The sequence below is a fragment of the Osmerus mordax genome, chromosome 13, assembly GCF_038355195.1.
Source record: "Osmerus mordax isolate fOsmMor3 chromosome 13, fOsmMor3.pri, whole genome shotgun sequence".
NCBI classification, from domain to species: Eukaryota; Metazoa; Chordata; class Actinopteri; order Osmeriformes; family Osmeridae; genus Osmerus; species Osmerus mordax.
This window is the reverse complement of record NC_090062.1, coordinates 2,770,056-2,792,909: the sequence shown is the minus strand read 5'-3', so window position 1 is coordinate 2,792,909 and position 22,854 is coordinate 2,770,056. Positions and strand designations below refer to the sequence as shown.

The 22,854-nt window shown below is 51.7% G+C and overlaps 1 protein-coding gene across 1 annotated transcript in view; it reads right to left on the bottom strand.

Moving 5' to 3' along the window:
- Nucleotides 1-22,854, bottom strand: part of LOC136955670 (trichohyalin) — a 102,841-nt gene that overhangs the window by 67,755 nt on the left and 12,232 nt on the right. Inside the window, exon 3 of the mRNA XM_067249403.1 lies at nt 12,405-12,626. Coding sequence (XP_067105504.1) covers nt 12,405-12,626 — 222 coding nt within the window. The remainder of the gene's footprint in view (nt 1-12,404; nt 12,627-22,854) is intronic.

The following is a 22,854-nucleotide window of genomic DNA, read 5'->3' as shown; positions in this document are numbered from 1 at the left end:
CTATCACACACCCACCCCTCTATCACTCACCCACCCCTCTATCACTCACACACCCCTCTATCACTCACCCACCCCTCTATTACTCACCCACCCCTCTATCACTCACCCACCCCTATATCACTCACCCACCCCTCTATCACACACCCACCCCTCTATCACTCACCCACCCCTCTATCACACACCCACCCCTCTATCACTCACCCACCCCTCTATCAAACACCCACCCCTCTATTACTCATCCACCCCTCTATCAAACACCCACCCCTCTATCACTCATGCTCTCCCTCTGAACCAACACTTCTTACCTGCCTGTTTACTGTTATATCACCTGCTGCCTACCTACGCACTCACCTACACACACACACACACACACACCGGTGGTGCAGATTGGATCGTCTAAAATTAGACAGCCTTTTTTCCAAACACAATGGTGAGTCTTTTTTTTCTCCTGTAGCTGGAATAACCTTGAGTTTCTTTAAGTTTTAATGAATGCTGCTCAATTAGCCTGCCAGCCGACGTCTCCAGAGCGAACAGGTAGGAACAGAGCCTCAGCTCCCACTCATCTCCTTCCAGGGCCGCCCGGACGCATCCAAACACAAATGTTGCAAAGCCGAGGAAATTCAATCGGCAACGGCTTTCAAGATGAGACCCGAAGGAAATCTTCTCTGTCCCGAGCTTGAAGCGTCTCTAGGTTTCAGATGATACGCTTTTTGCTGTTGTTGTTAATTACTCAAACTCCTCTGAACAACAAAAAGAAGAATTTCAGTCCATCAAACGTATTTGGATGCGGACACAGGGACCTGCATATAAGCTGTCAGGAGGCTTGGCTGTTGTGGGGACAGACAGACGGACAGACAGACAGACAGACGGACGGACAGGCTTCTGCCTGAGAGATGCAGAGAAGCAGCAGAGGGTCTATTGACCTGCCTTATTGATTCTGGCAAGGGAGTACACTCCTTCAAATCACAGGCATTTTTAATCCAATGCGATGATTGTGCGTGACGGCAATTCCCACCAGAACGTCCAGTACCAAATCTGGGCACAGCAGCTGTGATGGCTTAGGAAACCTGACATGCACTGTGGCCTGGCAGCCTCTAAGCACCAGTAGCCTCTGATGAAGGCAGGCAAACAGCCTGAAAGGAGCTTTTGCACCCCAGCAACCAAGCTGGCAGTCAGTCCCCCCCCAAAAAAGCCAAGTGCCTTAAGATTATCTACCCGCTAGAATAGTGAATTTACATCCCTTTTAGCCATTCAGGTGACGTCTGCAGAGCAGTGGGTGTCTAAGGAAGTTAAGTGCCTTTCGTTAGAATAACGACACACCCACTGACCCCCCCCACCCCCCCACCCCTGACCCCACTGGAGCCGGTCCCACCCTCCCCGCCCTCCTGCCCCTCCCTTCTGATCTCCCTCCCCCGCAGGCGCCCAGCTCAGACCCACTCCTCCGGGGCTAACTGACTTGGCATTCCTCTGGGCCCCTGATGAAAACAATGAATTATGGAGACGGAACTTAACTACGGTACGCATGGTCATTATAAGCATGGCGGGGAGGCATTAAAAGTGTCCTTGTGATGCCGTCCGGGGGAGGGAGGGAGGGGGGGGGTGGTGCTGGTGGGGGCGGAGCCCTGATTGATGGGCGAGGATGAGTGATTAGAGGGGAGCTGCAGTAATATCCTCCGCGGCCGAGGCTGCGGCACGAGCCAGCCCCGGCGCTGTAAACATTTCACTGGCTCCCTGCATGCTTTACTGCCTTTAAAGGGAAGGAGATGTGCCTTTAATACTAACGCTGGATGCTGCTGAGGCTCATTACCACGGCCCTGTCACCACACACACACACACACAGGCACACAAACAAACACACGTACATACACACAAACATCCACACACACACACACACACGCACGAACACAGGGACGCACACAAACAAGCCCACGCTCACAGGTGCACGCGCAAAACACGCGCAGGCACACACGCACACACGCACACTCTTCCAGCTCTTTGGAAATGAATTCCACTGTCACCCAGCGTCAGTTCCCGGGAGAGCTGGAGGAGCTGTGTTCCTCCAGCCCTGTCATGTGACTGACTGCGCTGTTGCGACCGCGACTCCTCTGCTGCAGGGGAATCTGCCGCGGCGTCTGCTGATGAATAATGAAACAGCAGCGCTTTGCTCGGGAAACACAATTTGATGTAAAAAACACACACACACCCACCCGCCCGCGCACGGACGTTTCCTCAAACACACTGCCTCTCCTGAACGGGGTGTGCTCGCTCCCACAGAACAGCGGCTAATGTAGAAAGAGAGATTCTGGTGGTGTAAACAGGCTTGAAAAAGCACTTAGTGGACCCACACAACTCATGCAGATCATGTCAGTGTGGAGAGGCAGAGGCTAGACGGACACAGCGTAGAGACGGCTGAGACGACAACACGCTCCAGGAGATGTGGAGGAGCAAATCAGGCCTTAACGTGAACATTGTTAGACGGTGTCCATTCCTGGAGACCATTCGATAATATAGAGAATGGAGCGCAGATGGCGTTTGCTCATGTAATTGTCTTCAAAGTCATTCTGGGATGGTCAATATTTTACACTGGACTTTATTAACCGGAGACAGAGGAGAGTAATTTTAGCTGTATTATGTATCGTATAATTGACCTAACGTACACTGTCGCATGATGTAAAACAACATACTGTCATACAAAAGGCCAGGGTACAATTGTTAGGCAATTACATAGAGGAGCACAAGATTCCTTTAAGCCGACTTGCACTTCTACGATATGATATGTATTTCCTCACAACCAAATGTCGACAGCATGAACCCCTCTTAGGCGGGAGGGCACAGCATTATTCTGTGATGCGTAGAACGCAACAGTTATTTCTAGTGCTCCAAACCTGACGCCGATGAATACAAATCCACACAGAACACAGAAGCGGGTGATATATGGGGAGCAATACATACAAATAAACCCTGACGGGCTCCACACTTGGCCCGCGTCGACGCCGCGCGATAAATGGATGTAAATAGGTGCAGTGAATGATGGGTGATGCATCATGGGGGCTGGCAGCAGCGTTGCTGCACATGAGGATCAGTGTGTGTGTGTGTGTGTGCGTGCGTGTGAGGAGCACCATGTCGAGTTTTGGAAAGTTTCCAGCCGGGCGGTGATAAGGATGAGTGAGCGCCCTGTTATGAGAAATGTCCCTCAAGGAGCAGGGGGGGGGGGGGGGGAGTCTGGGGGGAGTCTGGGGGGTGGAAAGGGTGAGATGGATCAGGATGGGCCGCCGGAGTGAAGGGTGCTTCTTTACCTGACCCCCCCCCCCCACCACCACAACCACCCCCCCCCCCCCCCACCCCCCCTCCACTCCGGCAGCACTGCATGTGTCTGAGGGTGTAGCAGCCACACAGGGAGGGCTCCAGACCCAGCCCTCCACAAGGTGCACGCGGGAGGCCAGTACCAGCCCAGCCCAGCACACCACCCTGGGAGCACAGCTTCACAGGCCTCAGGTCGGGGAACTCACCCTGTGTCCACACCCGTCTATCTCTATACATTCGACTGCCGGCGGCACACACAACGCAGGCATAAACACACACACACGCACATACTGTGGCTACGGCTTCTAGCATAGATGGTACTAGTCATCACAATGTTCTCTACTTTGTGGTGCAATCTCCAGAGAGAGAGAGAGAGAAAGAGAGAGAGAGAGAGAGAGAGAGAGAGAGAGAGAGAGAGAGAGAGAGAGAGAGAGAGAGAGAGAGAGAGAGAGAGAGAGAGAGAGAAGGTAACTGAGAGAACCGTTGAAAAGACATAGCTCTCCTGTCCCTCGGCCAGTCTGGGCCAGCAGGATGTACTGTTGCAGCTCTCGGTTGATGGAGACACGGTCTCCATTTACCGTAGCACCGTCTCTGCTGAACACAGCGGCCATTTTGCAGCAGCGATGAACTGCTTGGAGGCATGTGCGTTCTCACCGGCTCCTCTCACTGGCTTACTCACTCTGTCTCGAACACGGTGGGTCTGGGGCCCTCCTGCCCTGCACGCACACACACACACACGCACACACACACACTGAAAGACAGCGTGGGACCACCGAGATGAAAAACGGCCGTGTGAATTAGAGGCTGGGACTGGCACTGGCTGTGAACCCTACTAGAGGACTGGGAGGGCTCCAGTACAGGAGGAGAGCGGAGGAGAGAGGAGGAGAGAGAGGGAGAGGGAGGGAGGGGGAGAAGGCAGGGAGGGAGGGAGAAGAGATGGACGGGGACTGGAGCAAGAGGGGAAGTGAATTAAGGCGCAGGGTGGAACGGGTGAGGAGAGAGAGGGAAGGGAGGAGAGAAATGAGGTCGTTATGTATATCGCCGGCAATTCACACTTGCGCACATTCCATCTGGGATCCCATCAGCTGTCAAATTGGGAAAGCGACGGGGATGCGAGGCGCCGAGCATCTCAACGAGGCCAGAGCGCGGCGCACCACTGAGACCTCATCAAAACCCAATCACGTCCACAGCCAGACCAGACGCACGCTCTTACACGCGCACACTTTTTTAGCTCCTTTCCCAAACGCACATGCTCTCACAATGACACACACACGGACACACTAACATAAAAACGTCTTTTCAGCCACGCACTAATATTTGGTCTCACATCATCAGGCTGTCTGTAATGCAGAACATGCGTCGCACTAGTGAGTTAAATACTGACCCTTAAGGAGAAACGTGGTGGTGTCACATGGTGCGTTCTTTGTAAAGGCAGGACAGACCCAGCCAGACACCCAGGTTTTCATAGTGTTCATCACAGCCATCTCGACACCAGGTCACAGCATGCATTCAGGTGTGACCACAGCCCCCTAAACTCTGATACATCCCCTGCCCAGCCCCACCCCTATCCAGCCCCCATCCCCCCCAACCCCCATCCAGGTGTGACCACAGCACGAAGGTCAGCATCCCTGGCAGTTAATCCCAGCAGAGAGCCCAAACGCTGACCACCAGGAAATAATTGCCTCAAGTTGGCCCGTGCCAAAGCCAGCCTGAGAGAGAGACAGGTGTTCATGTGTCGGGGGGGATTTCTCCCCGGGACTTATCGTGATCTGCTCAGTTCTGCCAAACGGGGAGATTCTGCCCTGATACGTGCTGGCGTCACTGATAAGATTAGGCTGGTTGAGGTGACGTGCGCCACATGACGCGACTCCCTACTTCAACGCTAATATCGCACATTTGCTTCCCCCCCCCCCCCTCCTCTCGTTTCCAGGAGCCAAGGGCCTCGCAGCGTGCCAGGTGCACAAATACGCCTGTTTCCCTTCATCTGCTAAGAAATATTGAATTTGATACCCTTTTTTTGGTTCTCTTTTTTTTGTTGGTCTTCTTCCATGTGTATCGCTTTCTTTGCGCCGCGGGCTGCTTCTCCTACGAGAACAAAGCAGAGTGCTGCCAAGTCTTGGCTGTGTCAAGAGCCCTATCACACAGCCTGACTTCAGAGGGGAGGAGGAAGAAGGGGGAGGCAGAGTTGAAGAATGCGGCGTGCACGCGGAGATGAAGCGGTGACACGACGGCGGAGCAACAACAAACCCCCCTCTCTTAATAATACAGAATGCGCCATGAATAAAACACGGCACGCCCCCCACTAAAAGCAAGCAAACAAACTCCCCGCCCCCCCGCCCCCCCTCCACCGCAGCCCTCCAACCCCGCCAGCAGCCCCTTCCTTGTGATTTGCGTTTGCCGTAGTTCCACTAATAACTGGAGCCGTATCGCAGAGAAGATGCACGGGAGAGGTCTACTCACGCCGCTGACTTGTTCCACACATCGACCACCTTTAGACTCCATCCTTACCATAACAAGCCCATTGTAGTCTGTTCTTCAAAAAACAAGCGAGTGAGATGACCATGACTAGATCAACAGTACGTGAACCTTCTTGGGCCAGCCGAGCTGAGCGTAGACAAGAGCACAATAGAACAAGCAGGCCCTGGGTGAGCAGGCTCTAGGGCCCTGGGAGGCAGGGAGCCTAACCCTGCTACCTCCCCAGCCCCAGCTGCCGCGAGGGGGCAGGATAAACGCTGGGATCACCCCGAGCCTCCTGGGGCCCTGCTGGGCCGGAGGGAAGCCTCCGCCCCAGCAGGGAACAGGAAGACAGCAAGGAAGGTGGGGTCAGGTGGCTGAGCGGTTAGGGAGTCGGGCTATTAATCAGAAGGTTGTTGGTTCGATTCCCGGCTGTGCAAAAAAATGACGTTGTGTCTTTGGGCAAGGCACTTCACCCTACTTGCCTCGGGGAGAATGTCCCTGTACTTACTGTAAGTCGCTCTGGATAAGAGCGTCTGCTAAATGACTAAATGTAAATGTAAGGTGACGAAACATCCCTCAGAGAAGAGAGCAGTCAATCTCCCGCGACATACTGTAAGCATGACTAACTAAGCGCCCGGCCAGCAGGATGACAGGGTTTAGGTGCTACTGCAGGGCTTCAGAAGAGTCCAGATCCACCTCCACCCTAACGCCAACACCCTGGACCACGCCGCCTGAGACTACAGAGCCGAGAGGCAAAGTGCAGCGTTTGCAGGGCTTAATATCCCTTTTTTGTCTCCCTCCCTCCCCCCCCTCCTTCCTCTCTATCTGTCCTCCTCCTGCGTTCTTCTGTCAGGGGGCAGGAGGGGAGAGGACGGGGACGGGGGGGGGGGGGGGGGAGGGGGGAGCTGCGATGCTCCTGCTCGGCGGGGCAGACGGGCGTGCGAGGCGCGCGAGGGCGTGCCTGTCGGAGGACCGTCAGTGAGATCCTGATCACGTGTGTGCCGAGCGCGAGGCTCCGGGGGGAGCTCACCTCGACACGCGGCCTGATGGGAGCCACTGAGGGGCTGTCACGGCGCCGCCGACACGCGGCCCCTTTTCAACTGCCGTCGGCCCCCGTTGGCGCGTCTTTCGCGTTAGCCACACTGCGATGACCCGCGGTTTTTGTTCCTGCCCAGTGAGCCATCTGTAGTGACACTATGTGTGATGGTCGCCGCACGGTGTCTTGTTATGAAGGGACGGCTCACAACAAGGCGAACGATATGCACCCCTCATTGGTCTGAACGGAGGAGGGCGCGAGGGGCGCTTCCGGGCGTCAATCCGGCTGAACTTTGACAATAGGAAAATAGTGGGCGGAGTTTCCCTTCATGTGGCAACGATTGGAAAAAGGCTCTGATGTTCAGACAATCCATGTTTGTTTAGCCAGATAAAATGGTAGCTAAAACGCTACTGCTACTTGCAATTCCGGAAGACTTCCGATCCCAACTATTTCGCCACAGCACTCAAATACATTTGGCGCCTCAGATTTCTGCGTGACGGCCCTTTGACAGTGTCCGGTCGGGAGAAATAAAGCCTGGTCCGTTTGGTGAAGTGAGCTGGAGAGCTTTGTTCTTGAAGGAGAACCTTTGCTCATACACAAAGAGCGGAAGGAGGTGAGCTAATGTGATCAAGTTCACATCTCAAGACACACTCTCTCCTGCTAGCCGCGAGGACCGAGAAGGTAGCAAGCATTCATGCGTATGACAGACAGGCCCCCCGTCCCTGTGGATATGGTATATTATATAAATGGTAGCATGGCGGAGTCACTATCAAACGCGACACAAGCTTTGAAGTGCAATGATCTCCGAGCAGAGACCGCGGCTAAAACTGCATCAGTTTGCATTTCATTCAGCTGCAAAACGCAAATGTCCCATCTTTGATTTTCCGTCCAGTGTCTGCATACGCGAGCAAAGGTGTGTGCGTGCGTGCACGTGTCAGTGTGTAAGAGGATTGTGGAACCTCGGAGAAGGTGAAATATTACCCAAGCGTTCTCCGCCCACAGAGCTAACCTTGTGTGTGTGTGTGTGTGACCTTGTTAGCTGGGCCATTGCAAGGATAAAGCACAAGGCAAATGGCCTCAGTCTGTCTGTCCCTCCCTATGGATCACACGCACGCACGCGCGCACACTCGCACGCACACACGTTCCTACATTGGCTGGCCTCTCCCTGCCACTGTTTGCACACTTGGAAATTGCTTTAATAATTTACACTGTTAATAACCATCCTGGTCTCCTCGGCACAGAGCAGTCCTGTTCAAACACAGGTGTGTGTGGGTGCGTGTGTGTGTGCGTGTGTGTAGCCTTCAGTGCAGCGGGTGGCAATGTTTGAGAGTATAGTGTGTGTGTGATTTTAGTGTGAGCCATCAAAGACTGAGCTGGATTGACTGATCTGATAGTCGAAGGTGGTAATAGGATGTGGTGCTGTGTAAACGCCGTGGAGACCACAGAGGCCTCCTAGCAGCCAGACTCGCAGCTGAAGGGCACGGGGACAGCACGGACATTAGTAGCTTGTATGGTCCAACCTATCCATGGTAAGCCCTGTATCCCTGGCCTGACGCTTTACTATGGAGGAGCCTCAGGGTGGAGCTCCTTAAGGAGGCCTACTAGTCTTCTATAGAGGATCCTCAGGGTGTAGCTCCTTAAGGAGGCCTACTCGTCTTCTATAGAGGATCCTCAGGGTGGAGCTCCTTAAGGAGGCCTACTAGTCTTCTATAGAAGAGCCTCAGGGTGGAGCTCCTTAAGGAGGCCTACTAGTCTTCTATAGAAGAGCCTCACGGTGGAGCTCCTTAAGGAGGCCTACTAGTCTTCTATAGAGGATCCTCAGGGTGTAGCTCCTTAAGGAGGCCTACTAGTCTTCTATAGTAGAGCCTCAGGGTGGAGCTCCTTAAGGAGGCCTACTAGTCTTCTATAGAGGATCCTCAGGGTGGAGCTCCTTAAGGAGGCCTACTAGTCTTCTATAGAAGAGCCTCAGGGTGGAGCTCCTTAAGGAGGCCTACTAGTCTTCTATAGTAGAGCCTCAGGGTGGAGCTCCTTAAGGAGGCCTACTAGTCTTCTAAAGAGGATCCTCAGGGTGGAGCTCTGGCCAAAATCTGACCATCAACGTTTAAAGCACAATTCTACCCAGTGGTATAGGTCAGGAGTATCAGTCGAGACGGAAGCTTTCTAATAACCAACACAGCCCTGTGAATAGTCACATACTGCAATCGACAGGAAAATGGCACCATTCAACAGCGCAATCAACATTGTTTCCCAATCGAAAACCGTTGACAGTCTTGATGAGCATCTCATCACGAGGAAACATTCAAAGTCCTCCTTCCCTCTCTCTCCATTTCGTCCTACTTCATAGCCCAGCCATAGAATTGAGCAAAACATGATGCAGGGAGGCGGAAGGAAGGGGGTGGGGGGGGGAGGAGGGGGGGAGGGGGGGGTGTAGGAGGAGGGGGGAAACATTCTCAGCTCAGCAGATCTTCCCTGTGACCTTGGAGAAAGTCTGCTTATCTGAATGAGAGAGGGAGGGGAAAAAAAGCTCTGCTAATAATAATAGAGAAATTAATAAGACGAGAGGGTAGCATGAAGGTTCGGGCTTGGGGAGGGAGGGGTCTGTTTTGGGGAAGGGGGGAGTGGTAGAAGAGGTGGTGGTTGATGGAGGGGGGCGGGGGGTAGAGAGGGGAGGGTGGGGGCGAGGGGAGTGTGGGTGGTGGCGAGGCGAGGGAGGGGGGGGGGGGGGGGGTGAGGGGAGAAAGGGGGGGGGGCCGTGCACGATTCCCCCGGCCTCGTCGCTGTGCCGCGGCCGGCGCTGTCACACGCCAAAGAGGGGAAGCAAATCAAAGCCAGGCTCTTTTGATGAATATAAAACAGAGAGTCCTGCTGAGAAGCACTCTGCCTCTGCCTCTCTCTAATCACGGAGCCGCAGAGGCGAGGCGAGGCATGCTGCACCAACCCCCCCCACAGCCCCGCGCAAAATGAAAGGAGAGTGGAAACAAGGAGAGGGGACCGAGAGCTGTACACAATCACAACAAAGGCTGTTCCAGAAAGGCAATAACCACTCGCCCCCCTCCAGAGGTCTACACAGAAACAGGACTGCAGTACTGGGGGGGGGGGACAGATTCATCCCACACCATCCTGCCCCCACCCCCTCCAGCCCTCCCCAAAAAGCCCCCCCCCCATCCCCTTGTTTCTCTCTTCCCTTTCAAAGGACACGACTCGTCCACACATCTCATCTGCCGATGACAAGTATCCCAGCAGCTGCCTTCGCCTGACCCTGCACACCGCCGCTTTGAGTGGCTCGCCCGAAATGTCACATAATAGTGGTGCATTACAAAGCCCCGGGTACTCCTAGTCAGTGTTAGTCAGGAGCCTAATTACCCAGAGAGTCTAATGTATTGACTGAGCCACTATTGAATGTGCTTGCTGGGTCCCCCCTTGTCCCACTCTGAATATAGGCTACTCTTCACATAATATTAGACCAAAATTTCATTAGCTCATTCGCTTTCATGGACAGGGTCAGAGATACAAATGCTCTCAACAGGTAGGGAGTGTGTGCTAGGTGTGTGTGGGTGTGAGTGTCTTTCATTGCCTCTGGGAGTGGGGTACCCCCCCCCCACACACACACACACACACACACACTTCACTCCCCTCTTTGGTTCACGACGGGGTGTGTATGGGTGCAGCCAGAGGGGAGACACCAGCTACAGGGACCCAGGATGTCCAACCTGACTAGTGTCTGCTATATCTCCCCACAGATTGATCTCAGTATCGCACTTCACACTCGATCACACTTTTCTCTCAATGATGATAGAGGTCTGAGGTAAAAGCAAGGTGTAGCAGGTAGCTAGTGCAGGTAAGAGAGGTTAAACTACTCTGTTATTGGTGCTGGTCCCTCCTGATGAAGAAAGTGTTTTGTCCGTCTCTTCATAAACGGAGTGACTAAGTTCAGTTAAGTTCTGGATTTTAATACGTATTTATCAATCTGCAGATTGGGAGAGAAAACCAGTCTTCTGACCATAAATGACAACACAACACCAAGCTTAGGTCTCAACCAGGTCTCTCTCAGCTCCGAAAGCCGGAGGACCATCTTTTATAGGGCACAAGAATGTAAACATAGATTGTGACAGTCAGGCAGTAATGACGTTTCACCAGTCTCAGAGAAAGAGATTCACTGCTCCCAACACATGACAACTCTCAGACTAGAGAGTTCATAGTTGGAGCTCTACTTGTAGTCATGACAAGGAACATTTAGCCAGTACTTTCTCCTGACCCCGAACATCTATTAACCCTGACACATAGACACAATATACTCTTATTAATAGCAAGCTTACATGAGAACGTACTAACTAGTATCCAATGACTAGTTCTATTGATTAGTGAATAATGTAAGCACACCGGAAATCCCAATTTCTTCCACACTCCCCACTCCATCCCCAGCATTCTCTAACTCAGACTTAGCCTCCACAGCCTTCTTGACTCTTTCAGCCCCCAGCCCCAGCAGGCTCCCCGGGGCCGGGCTCCTCTACTGCTCCCCAGGCAGCGTTTGAGTGTGACACCAGAGCCCGCTCCCACCCAGGCCCTGGGCCCTGAAAGTGACACATGCGTGGGTGTCGCCGCCGTGTCACCTTCTGCCCGCTGAAGTATGAGGCAATTTCCTGCGAGTGGAGCATGGCGGGAGAGAGCGAGGGGCCGGGCGCGCCCCGCCACTGCTGCTCTCTTTGATACTGTCAGGAAAGAGTAATGGTTTTCTGCAGCAGCCGCCACCACCAAACTAATGTTGTGTGACTTTGGCTCTCCTTTCCAATGCGTTTCCTTCACAGTGAAGGAAGGAGAGACCAGAGAGAGAGAGAGAGAGCGAGAGGAGGAGGAAGGGGAAGAGAGGGAGGAAGGAGGAGAGGAAAAAGACTGCAGAGATGGAGGTCAGGGATAGGAAGCCTGAGAATAACACTGGGTGGACTATTCCGTTTTAGCGCATGCTGTACGTCTCAGGCTGCTTCAATAACTGAAGGAAAAAAGCCAGGCTGTTCAACCGGTCTGACCAATCAGATCAACCGGCTCAGTCTTGAGCTTCTGGAACATTCACCAGGTTGTGAAGGTCACAGTCAAGCCCTTAAGAGAAAAAGGACCTCATCATGCCCACATCATCCTGATAGGCCAGTCTTAAGCACTGTCCATAATTACACTCCAACTTCCTCCTGACTGACCTCCCACATCCTGTAAGCAGTGACAAGAACTTGTCTCATTATTTTTGTACTATTTCCACATCAGACCCACACGAAAGTGTCTCGGAACCCTCTTCAGGAGCCCACGTTTGTTCCCCACTTCCTTCTCTGTCTGCTGAGGTCACTGTAATCGGATCTTGAGCAGAAAGTACAAGGTGATTACACAGAATTACATGCATGCAGATTTACGAGTGGCGTGTGTTGACCTGGTCTCACATCTCTGGTGTCGGGGGTCTCTCTGGCACACACACAACCACACATTACTATCACGACATAACAATGGCTTCCACCTATATTATACCACACTACGAGGAGGAGCCAGGGCTGTTCTGAGTCCTGGCTCATACAGGCCACGGTGCTCTGGGGAGGGACATGGTGTCTCTCTGGGGGGGGGGGTGTACCTGCTCTGTCAGCTGCTCCATGCTGCTCTGCAGGCGCTGGATGTGCAGGAGCTGGCTCAGCTGGTCCTGCTCCTTCCTGGTGATCTCCTGCTCCATGCTGCTCTGCAGGCGCTGGATGTGCAGGAGCTGGCTCAGCTGGTCGTGCTCCTTCCTGGTGATCTCCTGGTGAAGCTCTGTGATGGTATCCTGCAGGTCCTGGACCAGCGCCTCGCGCTCCTCCACCTAGCCCGGCGCGTACACACACACACGCACCCCCACACACACACACGCACCCACACACTGTTATAAGTGTCCTATTTTTGAAAACATATAAAAACAGACCATTATGTATTTTTCTTGAGATAATCACTGATCTGTCCTATTCAAATAGAACATGGGTTTGCTCTGAGCTGAAGCATACAGCTATTGAACATCACCAGTATGATGTGGTGAATGGGTGAAACATGGTTTAAATATATAAATTAGTCAAACTAAGAAAACAACTTAGCCGAGAGCAGGTAAGTGATGTGTCAGGGTACTCCAGGAAGGAAATGGTTCAATTTTATGTTCAAAATAACAAAAGATAAATATGAATTCCACAGAAAATCTTAACCACTGTTCTGGGGTACTTGTACAGAAACTGCTTAGCCGGTTTTTCAACAGACAAAAGTGGGCCCGTCAAAAAGAAAAAGCTTCTAAAATGAGACCAGATTTCACAGGGATAAAGTATAGCTTCTTCAACGACACAACAAGACCAAGACCAAGAAGATGTCAACACCATTCCGTCACCAGTAAGAAAGGACACAATAGAGCAAAGGAAACATGTTCATTTATATACAAACTCTTAATAAGAAAAATCCATTTTATCAGCCATCTGGATAGATAACAACAATGTTCCAGATAATACGCCTGTTCCTTATTCATACTGTGAACAATGAAAGGGGTACAGAATGTTCATTAGTGTCAACCAAATAAAGGATATTTAATTGACCTTGTATTAACCAATCACATGCTCCATGGCTGCTCAGCTGATAGAGGCTGCAAGTGATTGCAGCATCAGGTGGAACAACAAACTGTTAGCACAATGCTATTTCTAGTTGGTCAGGTGGGCAATGGTCACAGTGATGTGGAGATGCAGAGCACTGCTCTCAGTGCACCCGGTTGGATTAAAACCTTGTGCCAGAACCGTTCAGTTTTCTTGTTTCGTTTAGATTCTGGCATTTGTTTAATGCCTATTTTATCCCAGCAGTGATGCTGTGTGAACATCAAAAACAACTGTTTCCAGACTGATGTTGCTGGAGCCCAGGCTGGCAGCCATTGTTATTCAGAACACTCTCTATCCCTCCAGCATCAGCAGAGGAGCCAGTGTTTCAGAGGGGCGTCAGAAGGCACACTAACATTAATAGTTCTGTCCTCTGGTTAATGAACTGGCCACACGACTCACTGCACTGATGCCTGACAGAGCCCAGCCCCCCTCCCACACACACACACACACACACACACACACACACACACAACCAACCCCAGTCTTCTTCTCCTCACAGAGTTCAGAGTTATAAAAGAGAAATTGTCTGAAAACGTAGAATCACCTACACGAGATGTAGGTCGAGATGTAGGTCAATATCCGGATATGTACAATCTAGTGAAATATGTTCTAGCTGTATAAGTCATTAAAAGGTGTCTTAAAAGTAGGAGAAATAAATAATACAGTACTTAACAGAGAGAGAGTGAAACAGTGAGAGGAGAGAGCGACAGAAAGATAATACCAGACAGATAGAGACAGAGAAAGACAGAGATAGAGACATGGAGAGAGAGACCGACAGACTGAGCGAGAAAGAGAGTCAGACAGAGACAAGAGAGAGAGAGAGAGAGAGAGAGAGAGAGAGAGAGAGAGAGAGAGAGAGAGAGAGAGAGGGGAAGAGACAGTGTGTGAGAGAGAGAGCCAGAAAGAGATAGATACAGAGACAGTGAGAGAGATAGACCAAGAGTGATCGAGAGACAGACAGTGAGAGAGAGAGAGATAAAGAGAGAGGATACAGAGAGGGCTGGATGAGCGGAGGCGGGCGAGGCAGGGGTTGTCTGGAGCCCTGGCCTGGGGCAGAGCGGGGAGAGAGGCAGGGTGTTGCTCCCGCTGCAGGGAATCGTCTGGGACCGGCTGAGCTCCTTCCCCAAATACTGAGGCTGCTGATTGTAGCACAGCAGGGCACAACCTGTGTGCGTACGTGTGTGTGTGTGTGTGTGTGCGTGTGTGTGTGAATGTTTGCATCAAACGTGTGCGTGTGAGTTTCAGACAGGGAGAGACTGCACAAATGAGGTGATGAAAGAGTTTCTCAGAAAGAACAGCATGTCCTGTATATGTTGTGTGAATGTGTATGTCTGAGCATGTGTGTGTGTTTTAGGATGCCTCTGTTTAAACCCTACCAACTGAAGCATGCTTGAGGGGTCCCCGGTAGAGACCATCCCTCGTTGCATCGTGAACACACACAAAGCACTGCCCTGCTCTAACCTGCCCTCTGCTACGACTGAACCTCAAACTATTTGTATCCTTCCACCCTCCATGCCATGGCCTTGCTGCTTGTCTCCTCACCTCCAGCTCTACTGCTGACCTGAGGGAGACCAACCTAGCCCACCTAGCCTAGACCAGCTCTGCTCAACATCGCTTAGCCTAGCATATTCCAGTCTAGCCCAGCCTAGCCCAGCTCTGTACCTAGTCAAGCTGTTTCCCAGTCTAGAATGCCAAAAGGTGCATGAAGCAGGTGTCATGCACTGCTTATTATCTCTGAACTGACAGACAGACAGACAGACAGACAGACAGACAGGCAGGCAGGCAGGCAGGCAGGCAAGACAGACAAATTGACAAACAGCAGGAAGGCAGACAGACATCCAGACAGACAGGCAGACAGACTGATAGACATCCAGACAGACAGGCAGACAGACTGATAGACATCCAGATAGACAGGCAGACAGACTGATAGACATCCAGACAGACAGGCAGACAGACTGATAGACATCCAGACAGACAGACTGATAGACATCCAGACAGACACACTGATAGACATCCAGATAGACAGGCAGACTGATAGACATCCAGACAGACAGGCAGACAGACAGACATCCAGACAGACAGGCAGACAGACTGATAAACATCCAGACAGACACATATACATCCAGACAGGCAGGCAGAAAAACAGATAGACATCCAGACAAGCAAACAGTAAGACAGGGCCAGAACAGTCAGGTTGTTCTGCCTGCCTGCCTTCCCGCCCCCCCCCCCCTCCCCCCGTCCATGAATGTCAACATTAACAGGGTCTTTGATCTCCCAGCATCCTCACAAAGCAGCATCAGCATGCTTCCTCAATGAGCCCCTCACCATCGAGCCAGCACGCACCTACATCAAGTAGGGCTGTGGAAAATATATGGAGATAAGCATCCACACATTTGACAGGAGAAGGAGTGTAAAGTGTCCTCAATATAATTAAGCACAATGAGCTTGAGGCAAGCATGGGGCTCGAAAGCACAAAAAAAATAAAAAAAGATTAACGCAAGCGTTTCACAAATTATGCTCAAAATTAGGATTTCACAAGATAAATGCAGCACATCTCATCGAGTAATTTCTGTTAAAAGGTTATTTGTTATCTTCAGGCACCCAGAAAGGGCCCCCATTGTCTTGATCTTTAGTGCTTTCAAATCCATCATTAGCATGCTAATTGCGACCTCGTCTCCAGTAGCATATTAAAGAAAGCGGCGTGCTGGGAGCCCTTTGTCCTGTCTGGGCCCTGGGACTCTGCCTGCGTGGTAAAAAATAGGCTTTTCTGTGTCCAGAATTATATTACATCTTCAGAATGTGGCCTCCTGCAAGGTGGGGACCATGGTGAGCTCATCCAAATTAGAGAGGCCTTGTGCGGACGAGAACAGCTGCTACCCCAGACAGCTAACCAGAACCTCCCACACACAACCAAGGCCAGTCCAGCTACCTGCTCCCTAACACAGTTATTCCTCGCAGGTGAGTCGTACAATAAGTCTCCCCCACCAACGCACACATACGCACACACCGCTTGTCCATACTACCGCCGCCCTTGCCCACAGTCAGCACAGAGTCGGAGCTACACTTGAACCTGTACACATTGGACTTTGTCGCTGTGTTCTTAGAAGCCTTGTATTCTTTCGCAGTTAACACTTCATACATATATAATGGGCTTTTAGAAATGATTCCTTTGGAGATATTTGCACTCAAATAAACTGCCTTCTCAATGCAGTAAGAAAGCCAAGCTCACAAAAGAACTAGGGTTGATAGTTATATGAACAGAACAAGAGTGGAATTGTAAACAGAACAACCCACCAACACCACAACCCTGCATCCACCAGCACCACCAGCACCACAACCCTGCATCCCTCAGCACCACAACCCTGCATCCACCAGCACCACCAGCACCACAACACTGCATCCATCAGCACCACCAGCACCACAACCCTGCATCCACCAGCACCACCAACACCCTGCATCCACCAGCACCACCAGCACCACAACCCTGCATCCACCAGCACCACCAGCACCACAACACTGCATCCACCAGCACCACCAGCACCACAACACTGCATCCATCAGCACCAGCACCACCACAACCCTGCATCCACCAGTACCACCAGCACCACAACCCTGCATCCACCAGCACCACAACCCTGCATCCACCAGCACCACCAGCACCACAATCCTGCATCCACCAGCACCACCAGCACCACAACCCTGCATCCACCAGCACCACCAGCACCACAACCCTGCATCCACCAGCACCACCAGCACCACAACCCTGCATCCACCAGCACCACCAGCACCACAACACTGCATCCACCAGCACCACCAGCACCACAACACTGCATCCATCAGCACCAGCACCACCACAACCCTGCATCCACCAGTACCACCAGCACCACAACCCTGCATCCACCAGCACCACAACCCTGCATCCACCAGCACCACCAGCACCACAACCCTGCATCCACCAGCACCACCAGCACCACAACACTAAATCCACCAGCACCACCAGCACCACAACACTGCATCCATCAGCACCAGCACTCTTCCCATTCAGCAAGAAAGTAAAATACTAATGACTGCTTATTCAAAATTATATTTGGCAGTGCACATAGGCTACAACAAAAGGTGCTGAGGGGAGGGGAGGGACTTTGGGATAACTCATCCAGACTCAAGAGGCATACATCCACACATCACGTGCAAAAATAAGCCTCAAATTCAGGCCCACCGTTTTCAATTTGGATAATGCCCTGACATTGAGACAGGCTCTGTCTGCAACCATCCCAACACAAGGGGACACTTTGCTGGAATGACGAGGCCAGTCCAAATCAAGCCAGCATAGATTAGGTGCGGTAGTTTGGCAAATTATAAATGATAGCCATCATGCTCGGGAGGGGATAAAAAACAACAACACAGTGAATCGGACGGAAATTTTAAAAAATCGAATAAAACCCTCTAGAACAGGCCTGATGAATGTGCTCTGGTAATGCACACTTCAGTAGACAATCAGACCTTTGCATAGATCTGCTAAAATACGCCTGACTAGCAGGCAGCTGCTATACAGCTGCTACCCCAGACAGCTAACCAGAACCTCCCACACACGACCAAGGCCAGTCCAGCTACCTGCTCCCTAACACAGTTATTCATCGCAGGTGAGTCGTACAATAAGTCTCCCCACCAACGCACACATACGCACACACCGCTTGTCCATACTACCGCCGCCCTTGCCCACAGTCAGCACAGAGTCGGAGCTACACTTGAACCTGTACACATTGGACTTGTTATTAGAAGCCTTGGATTATTTCGCAGTTAACACTTCATACATATATAATGGGCTTTTAGAAATGATTCCTTTGGAAATATTTGCACTCAAATAAACTGCCTTCTCAATGCAGTAAGAAAGCCAAGCTCACAAAAGATCTAGGGTTGATAGTTATATGAACAGAACAAGAGTGGAATTGTAAACAGAACAACCCACCAACACCACAACCCTGCATCCACCAGCACCACCAGCACCACAACCCTGCATCCCTCAGCACCACAACCCTGCATCCACCAGCACCAGCACCACCACAACCCTGCATCCACCAGCACCACCAGCACCACAACACTAAATCCACCAGCACCACCAGCACCACAACCCTGCATCCACCAGCACCACCAGCACCACAACAATGCATCCACCAGCACCAGCACCACCACAACCCTGCATCCACCAGCACCACCAGCACCACAACCCTGCATCCACCAGCACCACCAGCACCACAACACTAAATCCACCAGCACCACCAGCACCACAACACTGCATCCATCAGCACCAGCACTCTTCCCATTCAGCAAGAAAGTAAAATACTAATGACTGCTTATTCAAAATTATATTTGGCAGTGCACATAGGCTACAACAAAAGGTGCTGAGGGGAGGGGAGGGACTTTGGGATAACTCATCCAGACTCAAGAGGCATACATCCACACATCACGTGCAAAAATAAGCCTCAAATTCAGGCCCACCGTTTTCAATTTGGATAATGCCCTGACATTGAGACAGGCTCTGTCTGCAACCATCCCAACACAAGGGGACACTTTGCTGGAATGACGAGGCCAGTCCAAATCAAGCCAGCATAGATTAGGTGCGGTAGTTTGGCAAATTATAAATGATAGCCATCATGCTCGGGAGGGGATAAAAAACAACAACACAGTGAATCGGACGGAAATTTTTAAAAATCGAATAAAACCCTCTAGAACAGGCCTGATGAATGTGTTCTGGTAATGCACACTTCAGTAGACAATCAGACCTTTGCGTAGATCTGCTAAAATACGCCTGACTAGCAGGCAGCATGGGTGAGCCCGTTCCAGCGAGGTCACAGTCAACCTTTTAACGGTAGGCTAGGTGATATCTGTCTGTCTGCCAAGCCTCTTCAGAGCTCTCCCCCCCAAGCATTCTCAGTAACCCTTTTCACACAGGTCCATTACAACAGCCTGGCTCATATGAAACAGGCCTGGCCTGGGAGACAGACGATGTAGACCTCATCCACTGTTTGCTTAGTGTGAGTGTCGGCAGTGAGCACAGGGTTTTTACAGCCAGGCTGTCGTTTCTACTGCTGTAGAGGACCTCCAGGTGATGGGGCTGTGACTGACTGAGGCAGCCCGGGTCCCCAGCCAGCGAGATGGGGCTGATAGAGCCTCCCTCCCCAGGGCTGGGGTGGTCGGTGGCCCAGCCTTGACCTGCGCTCTCCCCAGGGCTGGGGGGCCCATCTCCACAGAGCCAGTCAGACAGAACATAGGCCTGGCCGCCCTCATCCAATACACCCCCCCCCCCCTTGGCCTGTCACAAGACATGCTGCACATGCTCAGTAAGACAGGACGACCCCAGGGTCTTAGTGGCCCTTGGAACATGGATGGGTCAGTCTGTCCTGATAGGTCCATCAGCCAGTCAGCCTAACTGAGCAGGGATTTAAAAAAAAATCCATAATCATATCAAGTGGCCTAGATGCTTGGATCCCATCAATGGAATATGCATTAAAATATCATTGAGAGTGAAAAAGAATTTCTGCAATTAGGATATGGAGAAAAAAGAAATAAAAGATCAAATAAGGGCTAATCAAAAAGTAATCGAATAAACCAAAAATGAATGAAGCTTAATGAGTTTGGATGGGATGCAGGTATTTCCCCTGACAGTGTCTAGGCCAGCTCTTCAGTATGGGAGTACACCCCAGAGGTGGAGTGCCGTAAACAGGCCACATCCAGACACTAAGCTGCTGGACTGCTGACGGGACACCTTCCCTCATCCACAGGGGCAAGAAAACGGCTTAAGATTGCACTTGACCACCGCACACCTCCCTCCCCCGGCCTTGACAATACACCAACTGGCCATTTCCAATTAGATTGTATTATAATTGCATTACACTTGAATAATAGAGATTTCATCCACTTAAGGATTCTGCAGTGCTATAAACTCAGCACAAAGCTAAATCAGTCGGTGTGATATATATTTTTTTTAAACAGCGTGCCTCATATCATTAGGTATTCTATGCATTTCCAATTAGCTTAGCAGAGGTGGAGGAAGACAAAGCGTTGGAGTCTTTCATCATGTCTGTGAGATGGTCTGACACGGGCCCTGCTCCAGTGTTGCTGCTCTGGTGCCGCTCCTCTGAGTCAGGCAGACATGCACCGTGTTATCAGGCAGAGAGGCGCGTGGGAGACGCCAGCAATCAAACGCTGCCGTCCGCAGCGTTCCATTAAGAGGAAGCGGAAACGAGAAATAATGAGAGCCCTCTGCCTCCTCTTCTCCCGCCCCCCCCCCCACCCCCCGCCTCCCCTCCTTCCCTCCCCCCTTAGCCTGTTCACCTGGAAGGAGATGCGGGCCAGACCAAAGGGGGTGGAGGGTGGGGGGGTCTGTGAACGCCAAGACGTGAGGAAGAGAGTGTGCCTCCTCATTTCACACCGGGCTATTTCTCCTTCCACAGTCTGCCCCCACCCACACACCCACCACCCTACATGATTTGGAAATATCAATCCTCCTTCATATCCTAGAACAAAACAGTCCACCTGCGATTATTAATGCATCTCAAAGCAGACCGTCATTATTTTTTCAGACAGGTTTTCTTTGAAAAAATGTTCTCCAGCTGCTTGTGCTGCTCCCGGGGGCCCAGCCTCTCCTCTCCTCTGATGATCTCATTACAGCCCCGTCTCCACCGCCTGCTGGCCGCCACGCATTGCTATGCACTTCCTGTTTCCCTGACCTCTCTGTGGATGGAATTCATTTGGCCTCTCCGAACTTTACCTTGATTGGCTTTAAAAAGGTGAGCACTCGCTACTGTCTGATCCCGTGATTAAACGTAAACACCATGAAATAAAAATGGGCAGAGGGTGAGGATAGGGAGAGCGCTGTCTGGAAGAAGTGGAGATGGTCTAAGTACAAAGGAACGACGATGAGCAGGGTCTATTTTTTACCCTGCTTTGACTGATAATCCTGTATATCTAAATGGGGTCCAGTCTGTACATCTTTAATGTTGTTTTGTTGGCCGCTACAGGCGCACTGCAACAGTTTCGCAATCTGCTCACTGATTGGCCACGGCATCTCAGAGGCTGACTCCGAATATGGAGTTGGGAAGTCAGGAAGTCACGGTAAATTACCGGAGGAAGATGAAACAGGGAACATCTGCAAATCGTCCCCACAGCCAGCCCAAAATAGCCCATATCCTTAGCAGCATGCTAGGCTAGCAGGGCGTCTCTCTTCCATAATGAGCCTGCAGGGACAGTGGCCCCTAGTAGACCGGATAGATGAGTATGTGTATTTCACATGAGGACGCCCTGCCTAAACCTGAGTGCTTGTTAATACACCTCTCTCTGGGAACGGATATAATGATTGAGTCAGAGCGGGTGCTGCACAGGGGACGGGGGAGTGGATTTGAAAGAGAGGGAGAAAGAGCGTGGAGGGACATGCTGGGTAAGACTGGGTTGGGTTGGGTTTGGCTGGGCTAGGTTGAGCTGGACTGTGCTAGACTGGCCTGGGTTAAGCTAGTCTGTGCTAGGCTGAGCTAGTCTGGGCTGGGCTAGGCTGAGCCACTCTGAGCTAGTCTGGGCTGGGCTGGGCTAGGCTGAGCCACTCTGGGCTAGTCTGGGCTGGGGAGCTCTGGGCCTGCAGGGGACTGTGGGACTGATGAGGTAGTCCAGTTGAGTGATATAGAGGGGTGACCAGGGGAGAGAGCTGTCCATTAGTTACAGGGTCTCTGTAATGCTCGGGCTCCACTACATTATTTTCGAATGCATCAGTCAGCGTCGTGCAGCACAAATAAATTCTAATGCCCGGGATCGGTAATGCATACTCTCACCGCTGCTATATTACACTGCAGGTTAGGAGGGCAGCGAGAGAGAGGGGGGGAAAAATGTAATTTATTTTTCACTGCGGCCAGTATTCCTCCCATTAGCTTCAAACGTGAGGTAAGTTATGGCCTTTAACGAGCGCCTTTAGCCGGCAGAGCACGCTGCACACAAGACGGTGGGCTTAGGAGGGGGCCGGTGGAGGGAGGGGGAGCTGGTGGCGGGAGGGGGGGCCTGGGGGGGGGGGGGGGGGGACCTGGGGGGTTGGGGGGGGGTGGCATACAGTATGAATGACCCACCAGAGTGGCCTCCTATCCCAGCTGAGGTCACCGCATAACACACCCTCACACCAGACTGGTAATATAATGATCTTAACAACATGAACCAATGCACACTACACACACACACATCTCTCAAGGTGCCTTATTACACCAAGAACCTCTACATGAGCCTAACTAGCTAGCCAGACCATTATGCATATCATGACAGGATGCTGTCAGACCCACTTGAACATAAAGCTGCAGTGAGTGGCCGTAAAGACCAGACAGCTCTCTAAAATACATACACACACCTCTGTTGCAAAGGGACCTACTGAGAGTATGTGTGTGGTGTGTGTGT